We start from the raw sequence: 24,290 nt of genomic DNA, 5'->3' as shown, positions 1-24,290 counted from the left end.
CAAAACAATTAACGCCTTTTGTATATACATGATTTGAGTAATATACCGAAATCTTTTTTATTGTCAATTTTATCATTTTTTTTAAAGTATAAACACATAAACATTTTATTAGAAACATCAGTCTCGATAAGTGAAAATCCAAGTGAAGTTAATGCTGTGCAAAAAGCGTTTCCTTTATTATCTGTAAACCGGGACTTAATTTCAACAATCCATAATTCCCCACTATGTTAAATTTAACATATAGCTTTAAAAAAGCAAATAAAGAAAATACTTTATCTTCAAAACCCTCCATGCTTCTTTTAAAAAGTCTATATAATTTGTTCCCATAAGACTTAAACAGAAAATAGCTATATCAATTATCGAATCAATAAGAGGTAACTATTAGATTAGTTTTTTATCATATTCAAAAAGGAAACTTTATACAGTAGACATATCGCATGCAACAACAAATGGATTCTCTGATACTAAATCGTAACTATATATTTTGATATTTGGTATATTTTTCATTGCTTTCGCTATTTTTGCATCACCACACCCTAAATCAGCCACTTTAATCATTAACTTTTTAGTTTTTTGTATATATAAATTTAACTTCTTAATCATTAAGTTAACTGGATTTTCTGGCCAAGATGATACTTGGTTTTGAAATCCTATATGATACTACATTTATTGAACAAAAATATTATTTTTAAAAAACAGTACCTGTTTATATATTCCAGGATATTTTTTAAAGAATTCTAAAGCTTCTTTTCCTGTAATATTATATAAATGTTCATTAATCATACGAAATTTTCCTCCTGAAAGTTTTAATTTCATTTTTTGTTGTAATTTTGTAAGTTGTTTATCCTTATTCTCTTTTTTAGAAAACGCTTCATTTGATCCATTCGAATATGATAAAGGCTCTTCAAAAACATATGAACAATCTTGTTCTTGTGTATCTTTTTTAATACTTTTTTGAGATTTTTTCTCTAATTTTTTATTTTCAAGTAGTTTTGAATTGTTGTTATTAAAAAAAATACATTTTTTTCGCCTTTTTTTAAGTATATTATCTACTTTTTCTTTCTTTTTCCTTATTTTTTTCTGTTTTTTATAATTTTTTAAATTTTGAAACATATTTTGAATTTTCAGCTTAACTCAAAAAAACTTAAATAAAAAACATTATATGTTCCTTATATACCAAAATTAATTAATAATGCTTAAAGTTTTATATTAAAAACATATTTTTCATGGAATTTTCTAAGTCATTTAAAATAAAAGATTAATATTAATGATATAATTTTTAAAAAAAAAAGTTATAAAAATAAAAAAATATAAACACATAAAATTATATTTTTAAGCCTCAAAAATACCATATGAACTACATGATTTATGTAAAAAAAACTATATGAATTGAATCGTTGGTATAATATATTAATCTTTATTAAATTCAAAATAAAAAATTAGCAGCCATAGAAACATCGCCATCAGCTGCTTCAAGCGCTTGTATTACTTCTTCTCTTGAAAATCCTAAAGCTTCAAGCTGACGGATATCTTTTTCGGGAAATTTTGATTGTTCTTTATGATTTAAATAATCAGGAACACAACTGCTGCCCTGAATTGCTGGCTGTTCTACAGTACTAGTAATTTTAGACTGTCTATCGCAAGATCCCGGTTCAGGAACATAAATCGCATCCACTTTAGCACTATCAGGGAGTTCAGATTCTGATAAAAAAGGAATAATAGCGTCGTTAATAATAAGAGCATTTTTTTTTAAATCTATGCATGCTTGATGACTTCTAAGCATCTTGAAAAAATAAGTAAGTACAATTAACAATAAATTAACTAACATCAAGTCCAAATAAAATATCGATATCTTTTCCCTGAAAAAAATCAAAAACATAAATGATTAAAATAATGCCTACTTCTATAATTGTAAAGCTACATGCTAAAAATAATGGCCCTACTTTAATCTGGGCACTATGAACACGTCCAATGATATTTGCCATGCCTACCCCTTTAGCTATACCAGAAAACCGTTTATCAATTAAATGCATAATTCTTAAAATAACTAAATATATATTTATTTACATAATTCAAACTTACCCACACGCTTTTGCACATGATGGACTCACTTAAACATTAATTTTTTCAAAAAAATAAAAAGACACTACTTATAGTATTCTGTGCCCCTGAATCAACAAATGCCTTTACTTTATGTTTATTAATCTCAACATTTATGTAAAGCATTGTTACACGACCAAAACTTTCGGGATGATACTCCATGGCGTTCTCTAAGTTCTCCATCACTGCTTCTTGGCTAGGAATATAGTTAATTCATTCAAAAATAAGAAAGAAGACTCTACCGTATAATTTCTTCAATCCTTGCTTGTGCTTCAACATTCAATGGATCAGCGTTTAGTGCACTCTAAAAACACATTAATCCCGCAAAAAACGTCATCTTTAAAAAGAGAAAAAACACACAATTTCTCTCTGCCTCTCAATCTCAAGGTTTTCCTTGCTCATGTACAAATTCTGTACCATTTTTTTAAATGTTTCAGGATCATTGACAGCTGCATCTGCAAGCTCTGGATGAGTCTAAAAATAAGCTAAAAAAAGGTAAAAAAAAAACTTAGTTAACTTGATGTATCATCTCCAAAAAATGTGGCTCTAAAAGCAGCCGAAGTCTTAATATTTCTGGGTCTAATGTATTCCACATCAATTTAAGTTTTTTGTACGTTGCATAATTTTCGATATTCAAATTCTTGTATAAAACATTATGATAAATTATTATTAAGAAAAATAACTTTAAATTTTTAAAGAAATGACAGGCAATGGAATATATAAAGGCTCTACAGAGCCTAATTTTCGAAAAACATGGGTGTGATTTGGCCTATTTTTTATAAAAATAAACATTTTTAAAGATAAACTAATAATTGAAATAGGATTTGGCAGAATATGCACAAAAAGCAGCAGAAAGAGAAGCAGAAGAAAAGAAAAATGCTAAAATAAGATGGGAAAAGAAGCATGGAAAGTTTAAGCGGGAACCAACGCCTCCAGATGTTAAAATTGTTGAAGCAAGAGATAAATTAAATCTTGAAGAAAACTTGAACAAAACAGTGCTTGTTCCATATGGAGCATCTGTAGGACGACGAGGAAAAGGGGCTGGATACTATTGTGAAACGTGTGATGAAACTTATAAGGACTCAAATAGTTGGATTGATCATTTAAACAGCAAACAACGTATCATCCGTATTTTAGCAAGTAGTTTATAAACTAATATTATCTTTTGTTTAGATTTAAGGGCAACAAATCAAACATTGCGACAAGATCGAGCAACACTCGATGATGTAAGGAAAAGGCTTGCATGGTTAAAACAAAAGATTGCAGATGAGAAAAAACATGTGGAATTTAATTTAAGTCAAAGAATTTCTGAAAGAAAAGCTATTGAGGAAGAAGAACGTAAAGAGAAGAAAGAAAAGAAAAAGATTAGATTGAAAGAAAAACAGTTAAATACAAAAAAAGATGATGATTTGATTTCAGTGGAAAACGATACAATTGCTCAAATGATGGGATTTGAAAATTTTGGGTCGACAAAACTCTAATTATTGGAAATATATTCACTTAATATTTATTGATGAAAAATAACAATATTTATTCTACATAAAGTACTATTTCATTCTGTATCATAATATACATATAACTTTAAACAATAAAGTCATTTAATTAATTCAAAGTATTCACTTTCGAAGAAAGAGAAAACAAATTTATAAATGAATAGCAAAAGATATGATATAATAAAAGCGGATTTGGTACATTTTTAGAAAACGAACTTGTGAAAAATCTAATTATATATCTTTTTTAAGAGATATTTTTAATACTTAAATAGGTCTAAATTAATTTATTAAATGATGACTTTTTTCCTTTTTACTAATATTTATATCTGTTATTAAATACTTATTTTTTAAAAAAAAAACAACATAGAAACATTTTGAATAAGAAATATGTTGAACTTTTTAAAAAAATTAGTCAATTCTCTGGACATTTTCGTAAGACATTTTTGTAATATTATGGCTGATTTATGACCTATCTAACAAAATTTATATCATCTGATAAAATTATAAAATTATATAATATATTAAATCTTTAAAAATTTTTAATTAAAAAAAAGTATTTTGGGAATATGGCCTTTCTCATTCATATTGAGTTATTTTTTAATTATTTTTTTTAATAAAATTTAGAAATTTTAAAAGGAAATAAAAAATGAAATAAACTATTCCTAATAAAAAACAATTATTTTCATATAAAAATTACACTCTTATATGTATAAATCTATGGATATTACTTATTTTTAACTGGTATTGACAGACTATGATAACTTATCTCTGATATCTTCCCCAACTTATATTGAAGCATTTAATAAAATTTTTATCAACTTATCTACTCTTTTATAACCCCAATTTCATGTTTGGTATAATATACTTCTGAAAGCATATATTTATTATAGATATTGAAAAAAACTAAATGTTATATATCGTATGTTTGTGTATGTTTGTGTAAAAATTGATATACTTTGCTTATATATATATATAAGTTTGCTTTTAATTCAATATTAATTCAATATTCATTTTTTATATTTTTAAAAACATAAAAATGAAAACCACTATTCGAAATAATAGTAGACATTATAGTATACCATAAATTATTTATTAGCATAATTAAATATTTAAAAATATAAAATCCTTTTTTCCTTTGAGCTTTTAAAGTTATTAATATTTAATTTAGTATTGGTTATCTTTTAAAATTATGCTTTCTAAATTAATAAATAAATGATGATATTTTAATGTTTAGAGACGTAAGTTAATTTTAAAACGATTTTTATTAGAAAAATCCAAGTCTTAAAATCAATATATGAATAGAAAATCTTAATAAAAAATAAGAAAATGCTTAAACTATAGATAAATTTTAAACTACAAATATTCTAAATCAAACCCTTTTAATTTAATAGTCATTTTTGGCAGTCCTCTTTTTAAAGACAAAATAAATAGAATATACATTTAAATATTCACTTATTTATTTATTAATATTAAAAAAATCGTTAAAAATAAATTCTATTATTTATCAAAAAGATCTTTATGTTTTTATAGGTTTAATTTATTATAAAAATTATAAAATGTTATTCATCAAAATCATTATAATTTAAACTTTTTTTATAATATTTATCATTTTTAAAGACAAATTTGTTAGAATTTGTCTTTTTATTTATTTTTACCATTTATTCTTTAAATATTAACAGCTTACTTCTCATGGATAAGAGATCCATAGAAAAAGAAAAAAAAGAAAAAGTTCAAAAGGAGAAGATTCTAAATGAAATAGCTATTGTTGCGGGTACAGTTATATTAAAAAGTAATTTCTTTGATCAAAAATAATAAAGAATAGGCGCGATCAATCGTCACAAACACAAACGAGGTATACTAAAAAATAAACACAAAAAGTGCCTCATTAAGGATAATTAATAGGGGGAATAGATGCTAAAAATACCAAGAACTTATCATTTAAGCCACATCATTATCCAAGAAATCCCAAACATCGATCAAGACATATGTCTTTGGTAGTTAGCACAGGACATACTAGCACAAATATAAATGATAGTACCCAGCCGGCATCTTCTGGGTGGATACAAAAGAAGGATAGACATATCCAATTGATTAATGCCAGTATCTATGACAGTACAGCAAAAAAACGAGCTGAAGCAATCGAAGAAACGCGTTTGTTAAAAAAAATGAAACGGGAGGAGTTTTTAAAAGAAGAAAAGCCAAAAAACTCTGTAGAAAGCGATGTGAAAGAATTAGTGATTAACGGTGTTAAGTTTTACATGAAAAAAAATGGAAACAAACTTATTCGAGCTAAAGGTATATATATTTCTTGTAATATATTCATTATTGGCTTACAAGAAAGACAATGATCCGTCTTTAAAAACATTGAAAAAAGCTTTTGTTTCGGGTTCTGTTTTTTGGAGAAGTAAGAATGGAAATTTATGGAGTGCATCTCTTGTAAAATCAAAAATTAGGTATTTTTAGAGACAGTTTTTTGTTTCATGCTTATTCTACAGGAAAAATAAATTACCTATAAAGAAAATTGAAAAACATTGTCAGTATTATACACGACTAGGTATTCTAGTTGATTTTAATCCCGTTAAATTATTAGAAGTTGAAATTAATAATAATATAGGTAAATGTGTACAAGGCAAATCTTGTCCTTATAAACACGATCCAAATCATGTAGCAATTTGTCCATTATTTATGAAAGGGAAATGCCAGAACAAAAACTCATGTGATTTATCTCATGAGCCAACGCCACATCGTGTTTCTGCGTGTTTACATTTTTTACGTGGCCGATGCTCAAATACTAACTGTTTATATGCTCATGTTAGAGTTAATCCTTCTGCTCCTGTTTGTAGAGCATTTGCAATAGATGGCTATTGTGAAAAGGGTATAGAATGCCGAGAAAAACATTTACGGGAATGCCCTGATTTTTCTGAAAAGGGCACATGTTTAATAAAGAATTGTCGACTTCCCCATATTGAAAGGGCTGCACGCAAGCGCAAAGAATGTTCTTTAGTTGTTAGTGATGATGAATCTCCTATATGTTTTGAATCTCATGGTTTAATTTCAAATACCAATATCCAATCTACAGAAAATTCAAGTGATAATGATATTTCGTTCAATGAATTCGATTCAGATTCTTTTAGTATTCCAGATTCCTCTACAATTGATGCTGATCAAGATTTCATTCGTCTATAATTTTTAGGTTCTACATTCTACATTTTCAAATGTCTCGGAGTATTTTATTTTTTAAGATTAATCTCATATTTGGTTAATATTCAATGTTTATTTCTATTTTTCCTCTATAAACAGACTATTTTGTATTTCCAATACTCCAAATATAATAATTATCACTATACATTAGACTGTAAATTTTTTATTTTTTTGGATTTTGATATTATGACCAATAATTATTAAAAAATCTAGGATGCAAAATACTTTCAACATAAGGAGTATTAAAACATCTAATCTATTTAAATATAATGATTTTAATTGTTTTTAAATGGTTTAAACTTTTTTATATTTTAATTGAATTTTTTTGTATGATATGAGAATAATAAAATTATATACTTTAATAGAAAATGGTTGAACAGTTTATTTTTGTAATTTGTTTTCTAAAGTTTGTATTTTTTAGACTGCAAACAAATTTCAAAAAAAATTATAAAAATATAAAAATTATGAATTATAGAAAGTTATGATTTTTAGGTTTTTAATTTTTAAAAAAATTTAGTATATAAAAGATTATAAATTTATTGTTGATTAAAAAAATTACTATATGGAACGAATGATTACTAAGTCAAATAATTTTTCTAAAAATGTTTTTCAATGATATTAAAAAGTATCATTTTACAAAGCTAAAATCTTTTTTATCAATAAAAAAACTTCAATTAGATAAATCTAAATTTTTTTTAAATTAAAAGATTTTCTATTTTTTTTAAATTTATTCAACATTTGCTATTTTAAGATATTTATTACATATAAATATATAAATATATAAGATGAATTATTGTTTTTATTTTAAAATTAATAAAATATTTTAACATATTTTTACTAAATTATAGCTTAGCAACTAAAATATTTTTAAATAATTCTTTTAAAATTTTAATGAAATTAGCTTTTTTTATAATAAATTTGAAATTTTAGATTTACTGATTTAAAACATATTTTATTTGCATCAAAAAATCATAACAATAAGTATCTAACTTTTATAAAAGTATTCTGCATAAAAATACTAGTAGTTGAATCTGAATTTAAAAAATTAAAAACTATTTAGGAAAAATTATTAATTTCTAAATGACATTTTTATCACTTATAAATTATTTTTTGAAGATTAAGAGAAAATCAAACTATTTGCAAAAATATAAATTATATTATTAATAAAAATAACATAATTTCTTATAAAAACATGATATATCAATTAAAATTGCTTAAAAAAATTAATGCAATAAATAATAAAATATCTTAGTAATATTTAAATGCTTAAAATTATAAAGTATTCAAAACAATAAGTATGTACTTAAAAACAATATATAAATGTCTAAAAATATGAAAATTGTTTTAGTATTTTTTATAACTTTAAAATAAAAAAATAAAAAAAAACAGAAATTAAAACTTCTAAATTTATATTTATTACTTTATTAAACAAAAAAACAATATATAACATAACATTAAACACACTATAATCCAGTAAACAATTTTTATACATAAATTAACGAAAGAAATAAGATTTAAAGTAGAACCCTAATTTTTCTTTTAACGAAGCAGATAATAGCTTTTCATGGCATTAAAATCAGCTCAGATTTTCTCATTTACACCCTCAGAAATAGCATTTATTGCTGAATCATCTCTAATTGAAATTATTCCACTGCAAACAATGGATGCACTGCCGTTGATCGGCGTATGAATGTTTTCAATATTTTACATTTTTAACTTATTTTAAAGGAAAATATTCCTCAATTTAACCCGCCACACAGAGTAACAGTGCCTTTATGGATGGCTGTTTTCTTAAAGCGCCAAAAACGAGCCAATATCCTACCTCCTTCATGGTTATCTCAAGAAATATTGCAGGATTTCCTTGATGAAGAAAATAAACCAGGAAATGGCTTTTCACCGTTACCACTCCAGTGGCTTGAGATATCAAATATTTTGCTTGAAGTGTCTTGAAAAAAATCATGTTTCAATATTCAAATTAATATCAAATTAGTGCTTCTGATGATATGGATCAACCAGATCTGATCCGCCGTCTTTTGCGTGACTTAAGAGAAACAAGACAAGGAAAAACAAGACAAGGACTCTCTTCTTTAAATGAAACACATCTTCAAATGGACAATCTAGGTTCTATGGAAATTAATGAGATTCGGCCTTTTTTTGCAAAGTAAAACAAACAAATAAATAATAAGAGCTAATATATATTAGATCAATGGATCAGATGCGGCGGCTTAACGCACTAAGTATAGATAATGAAGATATGATGAATGAAATGGATGAATAAGCAAAATACAAGTGATTAAACTTTTTCTGATGATATAAATATAAGTTGTGTACTAAAAACAATGATATATGAAACATATGTTTCTACGAAAAAGCGACATCCAGCATAAAAATGATGAAAGAATGATAATTTATATTTAATATATGAATACCCTCTAAAAAATCATGATATTTGCGGTATAGGATGAGTTGATAAAGATGGTCTCGTTATTTTTTGAGGCTGATTATTATTTTTTGGCTGAGTAGCAGACTGAAGGAATTTCGGGACAGAATCCTACATATATTAAAAATAAATAAAAATGATTCATTTACTCACTCTTGCCATAAGTCTAAATATTTGTTTTTGTGCTTTACTAAAAAGATCAACAACAGAATCCAAGGTCTTTTTCATAGTCTCCTCATCACTTAATATAATTGTTGTCATAAAATCTGCTAAACTTTGCCTTAATATATAATCAAGGTTAAGTTCACAAGGCGATCCCTCTACAAGAAAAGCATTATACATTTCTATCAAACTGTCAACCACGTATAAACAATTAAAAACATATTTTTTACCATAGGCTTTTGTTAAAGCTTCATGAATAGATACTGAATTCGTAGCATGTTCAGCAAGTTGAAAAAATTCGATAGACTCTAGATAGAAAGAAAGATTTTCCTCACAGTAATTTTCCTGTAAAAATACCCGAAACTGAAAACGCAATGCAGGATCTTTTAAAATAGTAAAAAGACGTTTGTGATTTGTTTCATTATTTAAAAGATTTGCAGCAGCATCATAAAGATTTTCTTTTTGAAGAATTGAAGAATTAGCATCGACCTTTTGCAATGCACGAAATTGAACGTTTTTAGTATTAGATTGTTTTTTACGACCGTTTCCGATAGAAAAGAATTTTTGTTTAGAAGATGGCGCATTCAGTGAAGTATCAAGATTATTCCAGCCTGATATTGAAAGCCCCTTCTCTGTAAGCATATAAATATCATTTTTGGATGAACTAAATTTGAAATTATCGCTCTTGGAAAGTAAATCAGTATTTTCGCGGACAATTAAGTTATAATTAACAAAAATAGTAGCAATATCAATTGCTTCTCCATACGTCATGGTTGTACAACATCTCATAAGCCATAAAAACGCACTTAGCCCATTAAAACAATACTTAGAAGACTCGAGATATTTTTGTTCAATAATACGAACACCAACACAACCATCAATATAGTCATCAGCAGAATCTGATATATTTGAAGAAACAAAATTCGGTTTCGATCCAATAAAATAACGAAATATAACTTCAGTCATAAAGGGATCTTGTAGTATCATATCAGTTTTAGCATCACGTTCAATAATCACTAATTGCATTGTATTATATCGCGAAGCAAGAAGATCATTAACAATGCTTATATCAACGCCATTACGCTTAACAAACCGCGACAAAATAGTGATACCTTTCGGTGTCAATTTCCAAATAGCTTTATCTTTAAATATTGTAAGATTTTTTTCACTAACTGATTCGATAAAATGGGAAAGAATAAACCATTGACATAGTGATTTTGCTACATCAGGCGCCATACTAAATGTCGTAGTGCTTGTAGTAACCACAATTTTTGATGGATCCTAAAACTCGAAGTTAGCCATCAGACACAATCAGATACACTAAAAACAGATATTTAAAAGCAGTTGGCTTGGAACTTATTACAAAATACTGGAACACAAGATTAAAACTCAATTCAACAAAGAAACCTGGGAAAAAAGAGACATTGATCAAATACAAAAAGTTTCTACCCATTTCTGTCCGTTTCAGCTCCTAAATTAACTAGTGTTCATGCAAAACTTCTTAAACACTCTGTTTACAACCAACTGCACTTCTAACACTTTATTTTATACCTTAGCATCCGGTGATCGTGCTGAATGAGTCAGCTTTAAATATCGAAGGTTAATTAACGCTTCTTCTGTTGTAAAAGAAAATGAATGTGAACGAAAATGCGTCCTGTGAGTACTGAGAGGAAGACTAACAATGAGTGTAGAAAACAAGTCTTTATAGTCCTATACCACGTAAGATACAAATACACTCATTCTACACTCTCAACTTGTGTAAAAGGACGGCCATCCGTTGTCATCCGCATTAAACGTGTAGATGCTTGATGCATTTTCCCCGGCCCAAAATAACACTCTGCAATAGCCGGCTGCAGCTTATTTGCCCTTATATCCCCTTCTATATTTGCCCAAGTGCCAGCTATATATGCTGATGCACCAACTATATGTGAAGAAACTCTGCGTGTATTCGCCACTTCTTTATATATATGTATTTAAATAAGGTTTTTTCCTGAATTTCTGATATAAATATGCCTAAATACCACTTTGTGCAGGATAAATCAATTTATATGCATATAAAAACCAGATAAATATACAGTACCAAAGTATATATACTGGAATATATGCACTCTAATATGCCTTATATGCACGTCAAATATACGTTATATGCACTTTAATATGCCTATATGCAGTCTTGGCTCTATTTATATATACTTATATATACTATATATGCAATACAGTTTTCCCAGCTGTTTTACATATATATTTTGATGAATATTAATCCTAATTCTTTATCTGTGTATATGCGTTTAATAAAAAATCTCCACGTGTAAATACGTAATAGGGGACTATTTGATTGTTTGAATAATAAGCTAATTTTTACTTAAATTTAGTGTATTTTTGTATAACAAAGCAATATTTGCTTATGTATAAATCATTTACGCCACAATTAACAATTCCGATCAATTTATTACGTTTCTTTGTTTAAGAGAGCCGAGCGCCGATTACCAAAGCGATAATAATATGGCGCTAAGATAGCAGTGTATGAGTTGAAAATTAGTAAAAATAGAATTGAATATAAAACAATAATGAAATATTATGAAAAAAGTACATAAAAAACTATTTTTAGTTGAAAATAAAAAAATGTTAATTAAAGTGTGTCTACCTTTGTTTATTGCGTTAGATCAATATGTATACTAAAGCTGAAATAAAAAGTACAAGTATAAATTAAAACATTGCCTTAGTGCTAAGAAGCTCAAGAAATCCCACAAGATCTGATTTAAAAACTTCAATACAATATGCATCGAAAGCATCCATTCTAAGACGAGCAGAAGTTGCTCGAGCAAGCTGAGAAAAAATAATACCAAAGCGGTTCCTGCCGCAAGAAATATTATCATCTATATGATCTAAAGGAGAGGATGCAGAGACAGAAGTCCCAAGTAAGAGATAAGCGTCTGTACGCTCATTGAGAGAAGCAATTACAAAAGGAAGATGTCGTGTTCGGCCCTGTTCACGTTCCTGCTCCTATTTTCACTATTAATACTCCATAAACAGTGTATGAACAATAGATATATACATTAATTGCATCGGAGATCCAAAGAGCCAATTTCGAGAGAGCAAATGGATGTGTAAAAATATCAAGATCAGGCCCTTCTTTTAAAACAGCAATTCGAAAGGCTTTTAAATGTCTAATTGCATGTTTATCTATCAATGATGTACCAGTACGCACAATTGCTTTTTGTAGTTCCATGGCCACTTTTAGTGATGAACACAAAGCATCAATACTATAGCGAATAAGTTTGAACAACAACACTTAAAAAGCCTTACTCATCCAATGCATCAAAGGCATCATAGAAGTAATTTAACCAAAAATCTCGCATTAAGTTCTCTTGTTTATCATTAGTACTTTTTTTTTCCAATGACTTATTTTCTTTATCAAGTTCGTATTTTCCATCTTTATATTTCCCTGTTTCTAGAAGTGCACTAAGCCCATAACTTGCATCACTAGCGCTTAATGTACATTTAAAGCCAAATGTTCGAACAAAACTTGGAAATACCAAATTATTTAATCCATACAAGGGTGCAAATTTATCTAATTTTTCTCGAAGACTCTTTTTTAAATCCATGTCCATATGTGTATATACTTGATGACATTGGTTCAAAGAAATACCCATTTTAGCAAACAACTTGTGTAATCTTTTTTTACCATATTCGGACCAAACTTTTAATTTAGTCCCTAAATAAAATGAATAAAACATAGAATCATATAAACTCCAATGTCGAAATAACATAAAACGAAATTCTTCTTTTGCTCTAATTGAAGAGTCATCTGCTGTTTTTCCATTTGTTCTTTTTACATTTTCAGTATCAGAAGTAGACAAAGGATTCATGCGATTAACTTCATCCTTAAATAACGAATATAACTGTAGATATTTACTATAGCTCATCCTCCTATGCATTTCTTGATTTGTTAGTCCTATAACAGCAAACCAAAGTAATTCATTATCTTCTTTCCCTATATCAGAAGCGAGAGAATACATTTGGCTAGATATACATTCTCCAAACCATGTACCAGAATCATAATAATCTGAAATAATTTTTTGATATTTATAATATTTTTTCTGTGTTGCTTTTCGTGAATCATATTCTGTAGAATGAGGTGAAGAAAGTAAAGTAGACTATAAGAAATAAATATTTCTAAACAAAAACGTACATACACACATCTAGAAGCTTTTCCTGATCTTTTTCTTCTTCAAGTGACTCAGAAGCTTTATGCTCATCATCTGTAGACGACTTATGTTTTTTTTTGCTTAACTCTTCTTCAAGATTTTCATTTTCAGAAAAATTTTCTTTTTCATCAACTAAAGAACTATCATCACTACCTTTTTCTAATTCTAAGTCACCCATCTTAAAATATTTAATAAACTATAGCAAATACAATCATTATTAGACCTCAACTAATGCATCATATGCCTTGCGTTCTTCGTATAGCTTTTCTTCAATATCACCATCGTCAAAAACAAAAATATTACTATTCGAAAATGCATTATCTAAGTTCCAGGGACGATGAGAATCAATAACATATACACTAATATGATCTTGAGGAGTAAGATACTGATATAAATCGATCAAAGCACCACAATTCAATAATATAAGAAACTTCAACTAAAACTAGTAATTAAAACAAAATCACATATACCAGCAAAAATTATACATTTTCATTGTTTAAAACTACTGTTTGATTTATATCCATTAGATCTTGATAGCCTGATATTGGTTGAATTTTATGAGAAATAAAATCTTGTTTCATCAATGTCTGATTTTATACTGTAAATTCTCTTGTAAACTACAAATAGACCACTCACTGACAGCATTTTACATGCACAAAGCGCATCAACATCAAGAGCAACAAAAATTAAAACTGTACATGATCCAGACAACGAAGCTACTTTAATTCGCGAATATGCGTCAGCGTAATTCGATCTTCTTATAAACATTCGCTAATACATGTTCTATTTCACCACAATTGTTTTAATTATATCTTATTTTATATTTTAATTAAAATACCTTATATTCATTTACTTTAATTTGAAAAATAACAATGGAAAAGAATAAGATCTCTTATGAATTACTCAGAACAAAAACACGTTATGATTTAAACACAATTTAACTACTTTTTTACATAGAAAACTAATATTTAACGTTATAACGTACACCATTTATGAAAAAACAGTATCACGTGACATTGAAAGATAGAAATCTAATAAATTTAACAATTCTCTTTAAAAATCAAGAAAAGCAGAGTTGGCAAAGCGTAAAATAGAATGAAATGCACAAAACAGAACAAAATGTATAAAATAATGTGAATGTTTTTTGTATTTAAAGACTATTAGTGTTTAAGCAATAACCTCTTTAGACCATCTTTTTAAAATGGTTGGTATTGTTTTTACTTTGTCCATGTAAGAAATAAGATCAATAAGTGTAATTTCGATATGGTACATCCGGTATTCACGATCCAAACCGCTGGATGATTTTGAAAGGGTAGTATCGGAAGGCTGAAGGAAATTGAGATCGCATAATTTCTCCCAAGCATCAAGAAGAATATCTCTTTCCCAGAGTCTAATTGAAGAATTTTTAACAATTGAATAAGTAGATGATGATGCAGACTTTGTAACAAGATCGTGATATTCCTTATATACCATATTGAAATTAAAAGTATTAGTATCTCGTGTATCAATTTTTGCTGCACACACTAATAATGAAAATTGTAGCAATGAAATTCCTAGAAAAAAATTAAATATCGGATGAAAATAAGAAGCTATTCACCATTTAAAAGCTCTGTTTTGGTAAATGAATGAAAAAGATTTCGAGAAAAAAACATATTTTCTTGTAAGTTAAATGAAGATGCAGATAATGATGTAACAGGTATTATACAATGCGAATAAAATTCCTTAACATCTTTGGATGTCATAAATATTCCTTCTACAAGTTTATAAACCACATTTCCTTTTTCAAACAAATCCTATAAATGATATTAAAATCAAAAATATAATGTTACTACTCATACATCAACATGCCTATTCCAGTCCTTGATAAATTGTAATTCTTTTTCTTTTAAAAAATCATCAGATGAAAGTTCATAATCAATAGTTAAACCAGCACGACAAATTTTAATAAATAATTCAAGATTATCGGGATATTTAATTTGAATTATTCTATGACTAAATCTACTTTTAACTCTTTTTTCAAGAGATTCTACTGAATCCTTTAAAAGTAAATTACAAAAATAAAAAAAAAAGATTATACCAATGTAGATGTTAACCCAATAACTGCTATAGGTGCCTTTTTTGTTTGAGATATATCGAATAAATTATATAAAAGAGTTTGACGATGATGTTGTATAAAAAGATCAAAATTATCTAATATAAAAATTACAGAAACAGAAGTTATGTTATTTGATGATAAAGTACTATGATATGTGTCAGATTCATCAAAAAAATTATCGTCATTAATAAGATTAAGTTCCTTAGGATGCGATAAAATAGTCAAAATTTTAAACAAATTATCTGAAAAGCTAGACTAGTAAAAATTAATACGAAAAAAAATTAAATAAAATTGAATACAACATTCTCTTGAACATCTAAATTCATTTCTACATTCAATTGTCTTGCAATTTCCCTTAATGCAAGTTTATCATCTGTTTGAATTATCCCGTTTAGTCGTACAACAAAAAAGTGTGAGGAAAACTCGCTAAGACTAACAATTGCTGTATCAAGAATATTAGATTTTCCGCAAGATTTCGGTCCAATAATTAAGCAAGAGTTACTTTCTCCCATATTAATAGTTTGATAAAGCAACTCACGTAATTTCTTATATTCCAGGTCCAACCCAATAATTGGTGCATATTTCCTTCCAGTAAGCTTTTCCAAAATATGATTTTTAAAATTATTAATAATCGATTTATTTTCTAAAGTATTTTTTTTTTTGTATTCATAGCTAATTTCTTTATAAAAACTTTCAGAAGATTTCGGAGTACTCTCAACTATAATCAAATCCTTTTCTGTACTATGATCAACAGGATCTGGTTCTATAGTATTATCAAAACTAAAAATTATTAATTGTAAAAATTACAATATTATGATTACTTTATTAACGTCTTTTTATTTACCGTTTTTAATGGCTTTATACGTTTCTTTTTAATATTTTGGACATCTAGATTTATAAAAGGCGACGTCAAAGGATCATCAGAAATCATATCAGTAGAATCATATTTTTTTTGAAAAGACTCAATATTTGAATTTAAAAAATATAATTCATCTGGTTTCTCATATGCACTACCTGATAAATCAACTTCTATACAATCACCAATACTGCTATTTTCTGAATAAGATGCTTCCTGAAAAAAAGTTTCTATCTTTTTTTTCTTTCTTCTTTTTCTAGTTATTCCAGACGTCTCTGTATTCAAAAGGTCAAATATATCACCACAATCATCTCTTTTTTCATGCTTATTTGAAGTCTTTATAAGCACTTTTGCAATTTTTTTTTTATTTTTATATTTTTCATAAAAATAGTGCTTTTTTGGTATAGTAGATTGATCTGCTGTTAACTCGTCTTCTTCATCGGTATATAGTAAAGAATTTTCAGTATCTTGTCTGAATTGATTATTATGTTTCTTAGTTTTCCGAATTTCATAGTGATATCCTAAAGACTGTTTAATTGGTGTTTTTTTTATTTCTTGTTCTTTTTTTCTTTTTTTCACTTTTCTTTCCTCAGAAAAAATGGCTACATTTTCATTTTGTCTATCTAAAGAGGAAAAATATGAATATTTTTTCATAATTACTGGTTTATAGACTTTTTTAATAGCACTATTATTGCCATTTTTTAATATATTATGAAATGTTTCGAATAAATATCATAATTCCTTATAATCTTATTCAAAGTGTTAATTAAGATATTCATTTTAAACACAATTGACTTACTTATTTTTTTTGAATTTAAGGAACTTTATAGACGTAGACAATCATTCGTTAGCGTCAATATATAAAAATATGTAGATCGTCAGGAAAGCTGGAATTTTGTTTAAATTATTAAAAATATTTTTAATTTAAAAAAATTGTATTTTTCTTTTAATATTGTGAAAATATAAAATAACTTAATTATATTCTCAATTTCAACCTTAATAAGCTTTAACAATTTTAAGATTTTGTTTTTTTTTTATAAAAATTACATTAAAATTTATGTGAATATAAAAACACAGATAGTTGAAAACTATTAAAGCAAAATTAGGCACTATAGTATACTCAATATGAATAAATAATTTAAAAAACAACCAATGTACTGATAAATTGATTTTATGAGATCCTTTTGCATCTTTAATTAAATGATTATATTTTTAACTTTTTATTGTCCTGTTAATATATACAAAATTAATATCTTAAATGTCCATATAAAATTATATAACTTTTACAAGAATTATGCTTAGGATGAATGATTTGATAAAAACAAGTATCTTTTAATTCTGAAAACGACGTAAATTCGATAATTCATCTAAAAGAGTTTGAAGTGCTTCATCAGATTTCTTATCTGCAAGAGATGGCACAAGTGTACGTGCTTCTTCTGCCTCTTCACAGCAAAGTGTCCCAAGTTGTGCTGTTTCAAAGGAATGCAAATCTGGGTCACCTCGCAGCACTCTAAAAGCTGCGTTATAAAAAAGAAAAAAAGACTAAAACAACCTTTCAGCAGCATGAACTGATTCTTGTGTTTTAAATCTTGCAAAAATATTAAGATAATCTTTTGTTTTTCTCATGACACTAAAAACAATTTATTTATTAATAATAGTTCATATAATATGCAAAAAAAAACGAAAAAAAACATACTCAGTCATAACAATCTCATCACCAAGTTCCTTCTGACGTTGAGAAAGAACTGCTTCTAAAATAATTTTCGCTTCGCTTACAGATAAACATGTTGCATTAGTAAACTCTAAAAAGGCCATTTTGTAAGCCTTTTTTTCCGGAAAAAAAGGCACCAAATAACAATTACCTTCTCCTAGCTGTAGACGAGATGCATCTTCTTCTCCTACTCGTGTTCTATGACGTATCCGATGCCCCCGTGCAGCTATTGGCATTACACTATTTTTGAAATGTTTTAAATTTTCGGTCCTCAATCTTAAAAAATATATATAGAAAAAGGTCTTTTAATAGCAGAAAAAAAGTGGAAAAATAACAATATTCAGGAAAAAATAGTACTATTTACATCAATTCTTAGATATTTTTAGAATTTTGATATTTTTTAGGATTTTATTTGAGTAAAAACGGTTTAAAAATAAGTTAAAAAGTATTGTCATAAAGTTAATATTTGAAAAAGTAAAAATAAAGTGTATAAAATCAAATGAACAGCTTAAAATATGATTTTTTCACTTTATATTATCAATAAAGCAGGAGGACTCATCTATCAGAAGGATTTTAATGAAGGACTTTTACGACTTGATTCTAATGAATATCTTGTTCTTGCAGGAATTTTTCATGGGTAAATGAATTCGATATAATATTTTTTTCTAAGAGACCTTTTTTCTTAGAATACATGCAATTACTAGCAAAATATCACCATTAGCTGGTCTAGGAGGACTTGAAGTTTTAGAAACTGATACCTTTTATCTCCAATGTTTTCAAACACTTACTGGTACCAAAATTGAATATATTTTATAATTTGTTCTTATTTTTTTAGGAATTAAGTTTTTACTTATTACAGAACCTCATCAGCCTAACGTAGATACACTTATGCGAAAAGTTTACGAACTATACGCAGATTTTGTAATGAAAAATCCTTTCTATCAAGTTGAAATGCCAATACGTTGTGATCTTTTTGATATTAATGTTACAAATATGCTTAAATATATCTCATAATTTATCATACTTTTTAATATTTCTATAACATTTTAGTTTACTATTTATAAAAAGAAACTAATCTATGCATATTAGTTTTCAAAATGTTCTATGATATTTATTATTTGTATAGTATTATTTAAAATTTTTTTAATATAGAAGACGATTGAATATATTATTTTATTAAAATTGATTATGGAAGATAAAAATCAAAATGATTTATTAAAACCTCCAGTTAAACGGTCTATGGAGGTTTTAGATAAACACTTCTTTAAAAAATCTGTTCTTTTGAGTGCTGCTATTGTACCTTTAAGTTTAATTGCATCTTTCCGCAAAATATGTTCAGCGTATTTTCTGTTTTTATTTACTATATGTTTTTAATATTTAAAGAGATGTTTTAAAGAACAATATTTCTATTGTTCCTATGGATTCTTTATTTAAAAAAGTCCTTTTAAAACCTAGAATTTCTCCATATGGTATGTTTAATTTTTTTCCTTAAATATTAAAAACTTTAAACTTAGATTTATCAAAATTAACAAAAAGATCTTCAGAATTTATAAAAGAACATAAAATTTCCATTATTCCATATGTTTTAGAATTAAATTATGATTTTTGGAATTCAGGTTAACTAAAGTTTTTAATAATATATTATAATTAATATATTATCAAAAGATGACATTTTAAGCGCAATTCTTCCTGAAAATCTTCTAGAAAGCATTCCCTGTAGTTTTGCACAAGTGGGACATATTGGTAAAACAATAATTAAATAAAATATGACTGAAAAATAAAGCACATATGAATATTCGTGAAGAATATCTTCCATATAAAAAAATAATAGGTGAAGTCATCCTTAGCAAGAATAAAGGTATACGAACAGTTGTAAATAAAGTAGATATAATTGATACTACTTTTCGAAATTTTAAAATGGAAGTGTTAGCAGGTGAAAATGATTTTTTTGTTGAACATAGTGAATCAAATTGTCGTTTTAAGTTTGATTTTTCAAAAGTATATTGGAACTCAAGGCTTAATGATGAACGTCATCGGTTAATTCAACTGTTTCAAAAGGGAGATGCGATTTGCGATGTGTTTGCTGGAGTGGGGCCATTTTCTATTCCTGCAGGCAAGAAGAGGGTTATTGTTTTTTCAAACGATCTGAATCCAGATAGCTATAAAAGTATGAAAGAAAATATATCTTTAAATAAGGTTTACATGAATTATAAACATTATTTTACTAAATTATAAGGTCGATTTGTTTGTAAAAGCATATTGCAAAGATGGCCGTCAATTTATTCGAGATTCTGTTCATGAATTGATAGAATTCTCAAAGCAAAAAACTATTAATGTTCCAAATGGAAAAAAAACTAAATCTCAAGAAAGTTTTCCTAAATTTGAAAATATTTTAATACCCCAAGTATTTAAGCATTTTATTATGAATTTACCGGAAACATCCATTGATTTTTTGGGTATTTTAACAACTATTTTCGTATTCTCTTACTAATTTAATAGATGCATTCAAAGGAATATACTCTGGATATAAACATTTATTTCTTTCTACTAAGAATTCACTTCCTACTATTCATGTCTATTGTTTTTCAAAGCTATCTCCTCCTGATGACTTAATCCCAGTACGTTGTTACTGTTTACATAAAAAAATACTTATTTTTCAGAGACTAAGCACATCTCTTGGAATTAACCTACTTAAGAACAATGTCAATATTCATTACGTTAGAAAAGTTTCCCCTAACAAAGTATGGCAATTCTCATTTTTCTTAATAACATATATTTAGTCAATGTATTGTTGTTCATTCAAATTTCCTGAAGAAATTGCATTTAAATCCATCTAAAAACATTTTCACTACATTTCTCACATATTTTAAAAATCCTTTATTTTTAACCAAATCAATTATTTCAGTTTTTAATGGTTTTAAAATAAGGTTATTCCAACTGTTTTATTAAATTATTGTTAGTTTAACTTTAGAACAATAAATATAAAACTAATAGAGTCTAGCTATTTTTATTGATTCTGGTACTATTTTCTAGATTTTTTCGCAAATTATACCATAATCAATAAATATGTTTTTTGGTTTAATTTTTGCAAATTATCAAACTGTATAATTAAAATGTGCTAATTTACTCTTGCTTTTGACGTCAATTTGCATTTGAAATTTATTTTTATAAATTATAAGAGTTTATAATTCCACTAAAAATATAATCCATTAATAAAATAATATCTTTTTTTTTTTATTTTTCTGCAAGATGTTATTTTTTTGAAAAAATAACATTAATTTTGTTGTGAATAATGCAAATTCTATCATTAATAGCACTAATTCTGTCATATTAACATTACCAAAAACACAATTATTCATTAAACTTCTTCTAAAAAGTATCTTTTGAGCAATTCATCTATATTTCCCCAGTTTTTTGAGCCATTATTACCTCTATATTCGAGCCTAGCTTTACATCACCACTACCAACAAATCTACCACTTGGACCACGTGGTCGACGTACTGCATGTTTATGTCGACTTTCATGTAAGTATGGCTTATTTGAAAGCTCCTTAAGAGCTCCCTGAAGATGTTTTCTTGCTTGTCGACGTTTTAAAATACGATGATATTGCTTTGCATTGACAGGAAATGGCATAGAAGGGTTTGAAGCATCCGTTTTACATTCAGGTAACCCATTTTTCCAGTTTCCTTGCAATTCTGTAGTGTATATTGATTTTTTCTGCAACATAAACTCTATACATTGACTACCCTTTATATTGGATTGTAAAGAACCCGTGCAAACGTTAGAAAATTCTACAGTGGGTCTACTTTCACATTGTTTTTGCTCACTATTATATTTATATTTTCTATCATTGCATTGATAATTATTTATCTCTGTATTCATTTGCTGTTCAATTTAATTATCGGTCGTTAAAATGTCAAAAGATACACGTAAATATGTAACGACGATATGTATAATATGAATATATAGAAAACATATTTGCTAATCTTGAATATTCTAAATGCCAAAACACTAGTTATATTTATTTGAAAAGCCATTTTTTTAATATAAGTATAAGATAGATATGTTAATATCATATAATGTATATAGTTTTAAAATGATGTTGAATGATGCAAAAATAGTGCAGATATTAGCTTCAAAGAATTTGTAAGTCCTAAAAAGTAATTTTGTTATATATTTTGCTTGAAAATTAATAAACGTTGAGTTAATAAACACTAATAAAAATATTTCTAGTTTTTAATTCAAAAAAAACTCGATTATGTTTATGATCTGCAGAATTTCTAATAAAATTAACTATTGAAGCTTGATTTCATTTAAATTGTGTATAAATAACAATTTATAAAAGCTGTATCTGATGAGATCATAAAATAAATTCAACAGCTTTTTTTAATTCCCTGAGCTCATTTTATAATATAGGATATGTTTTCCTTATTTTCTGATGCAGCATGTCTTGAATAAAGCTCTCTAAGAGTCATGGTCCGTATAGCTCTTGGAATACGATTAAGACGCATCTCTCCACATAAAAGAACAGTATTTTGAAGTAATAAAGAATAAGATTCAATCTGCTGAAGCCTTTGATTCACTATAAATAACATCGTAAGCTTCCAGTCTTTTCTAACCATATATTATCAACTTACATTCTAAATCTAGATTTTTTAATAATTCTTCTTTTTTTAAACGCTTTTTTAAGCTAGTTTCAGAAATATATATATCTTCACGTTCTTTTGAACTCATTATCTTATATAACTATAGAACTATAGTATTTCTTCCTTTGACGTATTTTTTTATTATTAATTGTATATATTATTTTGTCTAGACACCACACCGAGACAGTTTTCTCGATTGATATACAAATATACAAAATATTAAAAAAAAGAAGCAGAAATCATGACATTAGAGGCAACAATGATTGTGTAATTATATTATCTTTATAATTTTTCTATTTTTATAATTATTAACTTAGACTTTAGCATGGATAATAGTGAATTTGCACGAAATGGAGATTATCTGCCTACTCGACTTGGTTCTCAAAAAGATGCAATAAATCTGATTTTTTCGTCTAAGTTGAGAGCACATCCAGAGAATCTGATAGGGCTTATGTCTATGGGAGGAAAAGGGTACAAGTTTTTCTTTTATTTTGTATTAAATAATAAAATTTTGAGTCCGGAGATTTTAGTTACATTAACACAGGATTATGGTAAATTTCTAGCTGCTATGCATGAATCAAAAATTGGAGGAAATTCTCATATTTGTACTGGCATTCAGGTGGCACATGTACGTATCTCTTATAGTCTTTAAATGCTTCTATATATATTAGCTTGCACTTAAACATCGACCTGAAAAGCGACAAAGACAGAGAATCATTGTTTTTGTTGGATCACCTGTTCTTGAAGATGAAAAAACACTAGTCATGTTGGCAAAAAAGATGAAAAAAAATAACGTAGCGGTTGATTTTATTAATTTTGGTGAAATACATGAAGAAAACACATCTAAACTTACAGCATTCATTGAAGCCATTAATAGCGACGATAATTCGTTCGTTATATTTAATCTTTTACTTTTTTAACATCTTTAGGCACCTTACAACGATTTTTCCAGGTCCTTATTTGTTATCTGATCAACTTTTGCATTCTCCTGTGATTACAAATGATCGAACTTCAGTTCATGGTGTTTCAAATATTCAAGATGGGATTTCTGGTGAACACTTTGACTTTGGCGTAGATCCAAACCTCGATCCTGAACTTGCACTTGCTCTCCAAATGTCTCTTCAGGAAGAACAGGCTCGTCAAGAGGTCATTTTTCCTTATCTTATAGTTATTTCCATTAAAATAGTCCAGGCACAAGAAGGAAAAGCACGTGAAAATAACGAAAATACTTCTGATAGCCATTCTCAAGATCAGAAACATGAAAACATAGAAAAAATGGACATTGAGAAATAATATTACTTTAATATCATTTCTTACTATATAAAATTATCAACATATTCTTTTCTTCTTCTCATAATCGCCAACATTAATGCACATT

General features: G+C 27.0%; 14 protein-coding genes across 14 annotated transcripts; 6 read left to right on the top strand and 8 right to left on the bottom strand.

The window, feature by feature from the left end:
* Window positions 1-8: 8 nt before the first annotated feature.
* On the bottom strand, window positions 9-1,113 carry T551_01461 (25S rRNA (adenine645-N1)-methyltransferase; the record flags this gene model as incomplete). Its single annotated transcript, XM_018373724.1, has 4 exons — window positions 9-222; window positions 272-378; window positions 424-660; window positions 703-1,113. 4 exons carry the CDS (start codon window positions 1,111-1,113, stop codon window positions 9-11), a joined length of 969 nt encoding a protein of 322 aa, XP_018229899.1.
* Window positions 1,114-1,426: 313 nt separating this feature from the next.
* Window positions 1,427-2,695, bottom strand: T551_01460 (uncharacterized protein; the record flags this gene model as incomplete). Its single annotated transcript, XM_018373723.1, has 8 exons — window positions 1,427-1,783; window positions 1,827-1,859; window positions 1,902-2,037; window positions 2,083-2,110; window positions 2,151-2,296; window positions 2,343-2,404; window positions 2,461-2,574; window positions 2,618-2,695. The coding sequence occupies 8 exons, from the start codon at window positions 2,693-2,695 to the stop codon at window positions 1,427-1,429; spliced, it is 954 nt and encodes a 317-aa protein (XP_018229898.1).
* Window positions 2,696-2,800: 105 nt separating this feature from the next.
* On the top strand, window positions 2,801-3,581 carry T551_01459 (uncharacterized protein; the record flags this gene model as incomplete). The annotated part of the gene is made up of 3 exons (XM_018373722.1): window positions 2,801-2,857; window positions 2,922-3,240; window positions 3,274-3,581. The coding sequence occupies 3 exons, from the start codon at window positions 2,801-2,803 to the stop codon at window positions 3,579-3,581; spliced, it is 684 nt and encodes a 227-aa protein (XP_018229897.1).
* A 1,701-nt stretch (window positions 3,582-5,282) lies between these two features.
* T551_01458 (uncharacterized protein) lies at window positions 5,283-6,779 on the top strand (the record flags this gene model as incomplete). Its single annotated transcript, XM_018373721.1, has 5 exons — window positions 5,283-5,364; window positions 5,416-5,445; window positions 5,496-5,888; window positions 5,935-6,046; window positions 6,089-6,779. 5 exons carry the CDS (start codon window positions 5,283-5,285, stop codon window positions 6,777-6,779), a joined length of 1,308 nt encoding a protein of 435 aa, XP_018229896.1.
* A 1,579-nt stretch (window positions 6,780-8,358) lies between these two features.
* T551_01457 (DNA replication protein PSF2) lies at window positions 8,359-9,072 on the top strand (the record flags this gene model as incomplete). The annotated part of the gene is made up of 4 exons (XM_018373720.1): window positions 8,359-8,478; window positions 8,523-8,737; window positions 8,785-8,955; window positions 8,997-9,072. The coding sequence occupies 4 exons, from the start codon at window positions 8,359-8,361 to the stop codon at window positions 9,070-9,072; spliced, it is 582 nt and encodes a 193-aa protein (XP_018229895.1).
* Window positions 9,073-9,234: 162 nt separating this feature from the next.
* On the bottom strand, window positions 9,235-11,210 carry T551_01456 (uncharacterized protein; the record flags this gene model as incomplete). The annotated part of the gene is made up of 5 exons (XM_018373719.1): window positions 9,235-9,345; window positions 9,388-9,578; window positions 9,627-10,677; window positions 10,948-11,106; window positions 11,151-11,210. 5 exons carry the CDS (start codon window positions 11,208-11,210, stop codon window positions 9,235-9,237), a joined length of 1,572 nt encoding a protein of 523 aa, XP_018229894.1.
* An 892-nt stretch (window positions 11,211-12,102) lies between these two features.
* On the bottom strand, window positions 12,103-14,372 carry T551_01455 (DNA replication initiation factor CDC45; the record flags this gene model as incomplete). Its single annotated transcript, XM_018373718.1, has 7 exons — window positions 12,103-12,399; window positions 12,452-12,659; window positions 12,703-13,553; window positions 13,597-13,782; window positions 13,828-14,040; window positions 14,090-14,191; window positions 14,241-14,372. The coding sequence occupies 7 exons, from the start codon at window positions 14,370-14,372 to the stop codon at window positions 12,103-12,105; spliced, it is 1,989 nt and encodes a 662-aa protein (XP_018229893.1).
* Window positions 14,373-14,728: 356 nt separating this feature from the next.
* Window positions 14,729-17,249, bottom strand: T551_01454 (origin recognition complex subunit 4). The gene is made up of 6 exons (XM_018373717.1): window positions 16,521-17,249; window positions 16,002-16,479; window positions 15,682-15,954; window positions 15,443-15,640; window positions 15,202-15,397; window positions 14,729-15,157 (listed from the first exon to the last, which is right to left on the bottom strand). Exons 1-6 carry the CDS (start codon window positions 17,207-17,209, stop codon window positions 14,772-14,774), a joined length of 2,220 nt encoding a protein of 739 aa, XP_018229892.1. The 5' UTR covers window positions 17,210-17,249; the 3' UTR covers window positions 14,729-14,771.
* A 638-nt stretch (window positions 17,250-17,887) lies between these two features.
* On the bottom strand, window positions 17,888-18,502 carry T551_01453 (DNA-directed RNA polymerase II subunit RPB4; the record flags this gene model as incomplete). Its single annotated transcript, XM_018373716.1, has 4 exons — window positions 17,888-18,065; window positions 18,105-18,185; window positions 18,252-18,357; window positions 18,418-18,502. 4 exons carry the CDS (start codon window positions 18,500-18,502, stop codon window positions 17,888-17,890), a joined length of 450 nt encoding a protein of 149 aa, XP_018229891.1.
* A 279-nt stretch (window positions 18,503-18,781) lies between these two features.
* Window positions 18,782-19,280, top strand: T551_01452 (TRAPP subunit TRS23; the record flags this gene model as incomplete). Its single annotated transcript, XM_018373715.1, has 3 exons — window positions 18,782-18,903; window positions 18,953-19,056; window positions 19,102-19,280. The coding sequence occupies 3 exons, from the start codon at window positions 18,782-18,784 to the stop codon at window positions 19,278-19,280; spliced, it is 405 nt and encodes a 134-aa protein (XP_018229890.1).
* Window positions 19,281-19,454: 174 nt separating this feature from the next.
* T551_01451 (tRNA (guanine) methyltransferase) lies at window positions 19,455-21,103 on the top strand (the record flags this gene model as incomplete). The annotated part of the gene is made up of 8 exons (XM_018373714.1): window positions 19,455-19,606; window positions 19,650-19,735; window positions 19,781-19,882; window positions 19,932-20,009; window positions 20,050-20,462; window positions 20,503-20,722; window positions 20,766-21,007; window positions 21,047-21,103. The coding sequence occupies 8 exons, from the start codon at window positions 19,455-19,457 to the stop codon at window positions 21,101-21,103; spliced, it is 1,350 nt and encodes a 449-aa protein (XP_018229889.1).
* A 559-nt stretch (window positions 21,104-21,662) lies between these two features.
* On the bottom strand, window positions 21,663-22,148 carry T551_01450 (transcription activator HAP2; the record flags this gene model as incomplete). The annotated part of the gene is made up of 1 exon (XM_018373713.1): window positions 21,663-22,148. The coding sequence occupies one exon, from the start codon at window positions 22,146-22,148 to the stop codon at window positions 21,663-21,665; it is 486 nt and encodes a 161-aa protein (XP_018229888.1).
* A 518-nt stretch (window positions 22,149-22,666) lies between these two features.
* T551_01449 (uncharacterized protein) lies at window positions 22,667-23,000 on the bottom strand (the record flags this gene model as incomplete). The annotated part of the gene is made up of 2 exons (XM_018373712.1): window positions 22,667-22,848; window positions 22,904-23,000. 2 exons carry the CDS (start codon window positions 22,998-23,000, stop codon window positions 22,667-22,669), a joined length of 279 nt encoding a protein of 92 aa, XP_018229887.1.
* Window positions 23,001-23,153: 153 nt separating this feature from the next.
* Window positions 23,154-24,205, top strand: T551_01448 (proteasome regulatory particle base subunit RPN10; the record flags this gene model as incomplete). The annotated part of the gene is made up of 5 exons (XM_018373711.1): window positions 23,154-23,179; window positions 23,237-23,383; window positions 23,429-23,540; window positions 23,584-23,801; window positions 23,842-24,205. The coding sequence occupies 5 exons, from the start codon at window positions 23,154-23,156 to the stop codon at window positions 24,203-24,205; spliced, it is 867 nt and encodes a 288-aa protein (XP_018229886.1).
* Between the last annotated feature and the right edge of the window lie 85 nt (window positions 24,206-24,290).

The sequence above is a fragment of the Pneumocystis jirovecii genome (assembly GCF_001477535.1).
Source record: "Pneumocystis jirovecii RU7 chromosome Unknown supercont1.6, whole genome shotgun sequence".
In the NCBI taxonomy this organism is placed as follows: domain Eukaryota; kingdom Fungi; phylum Ascomycota; class Pneumocystomycetes; order Pneumocystales; family Pneumocystaceae; genus Pneumocystis; species Pneumocystis jirovecii.
Note: the sequence above shows the minus strand (reverse complement) of the source record. Positions and strands in the feature narration are given on the sequence as shown.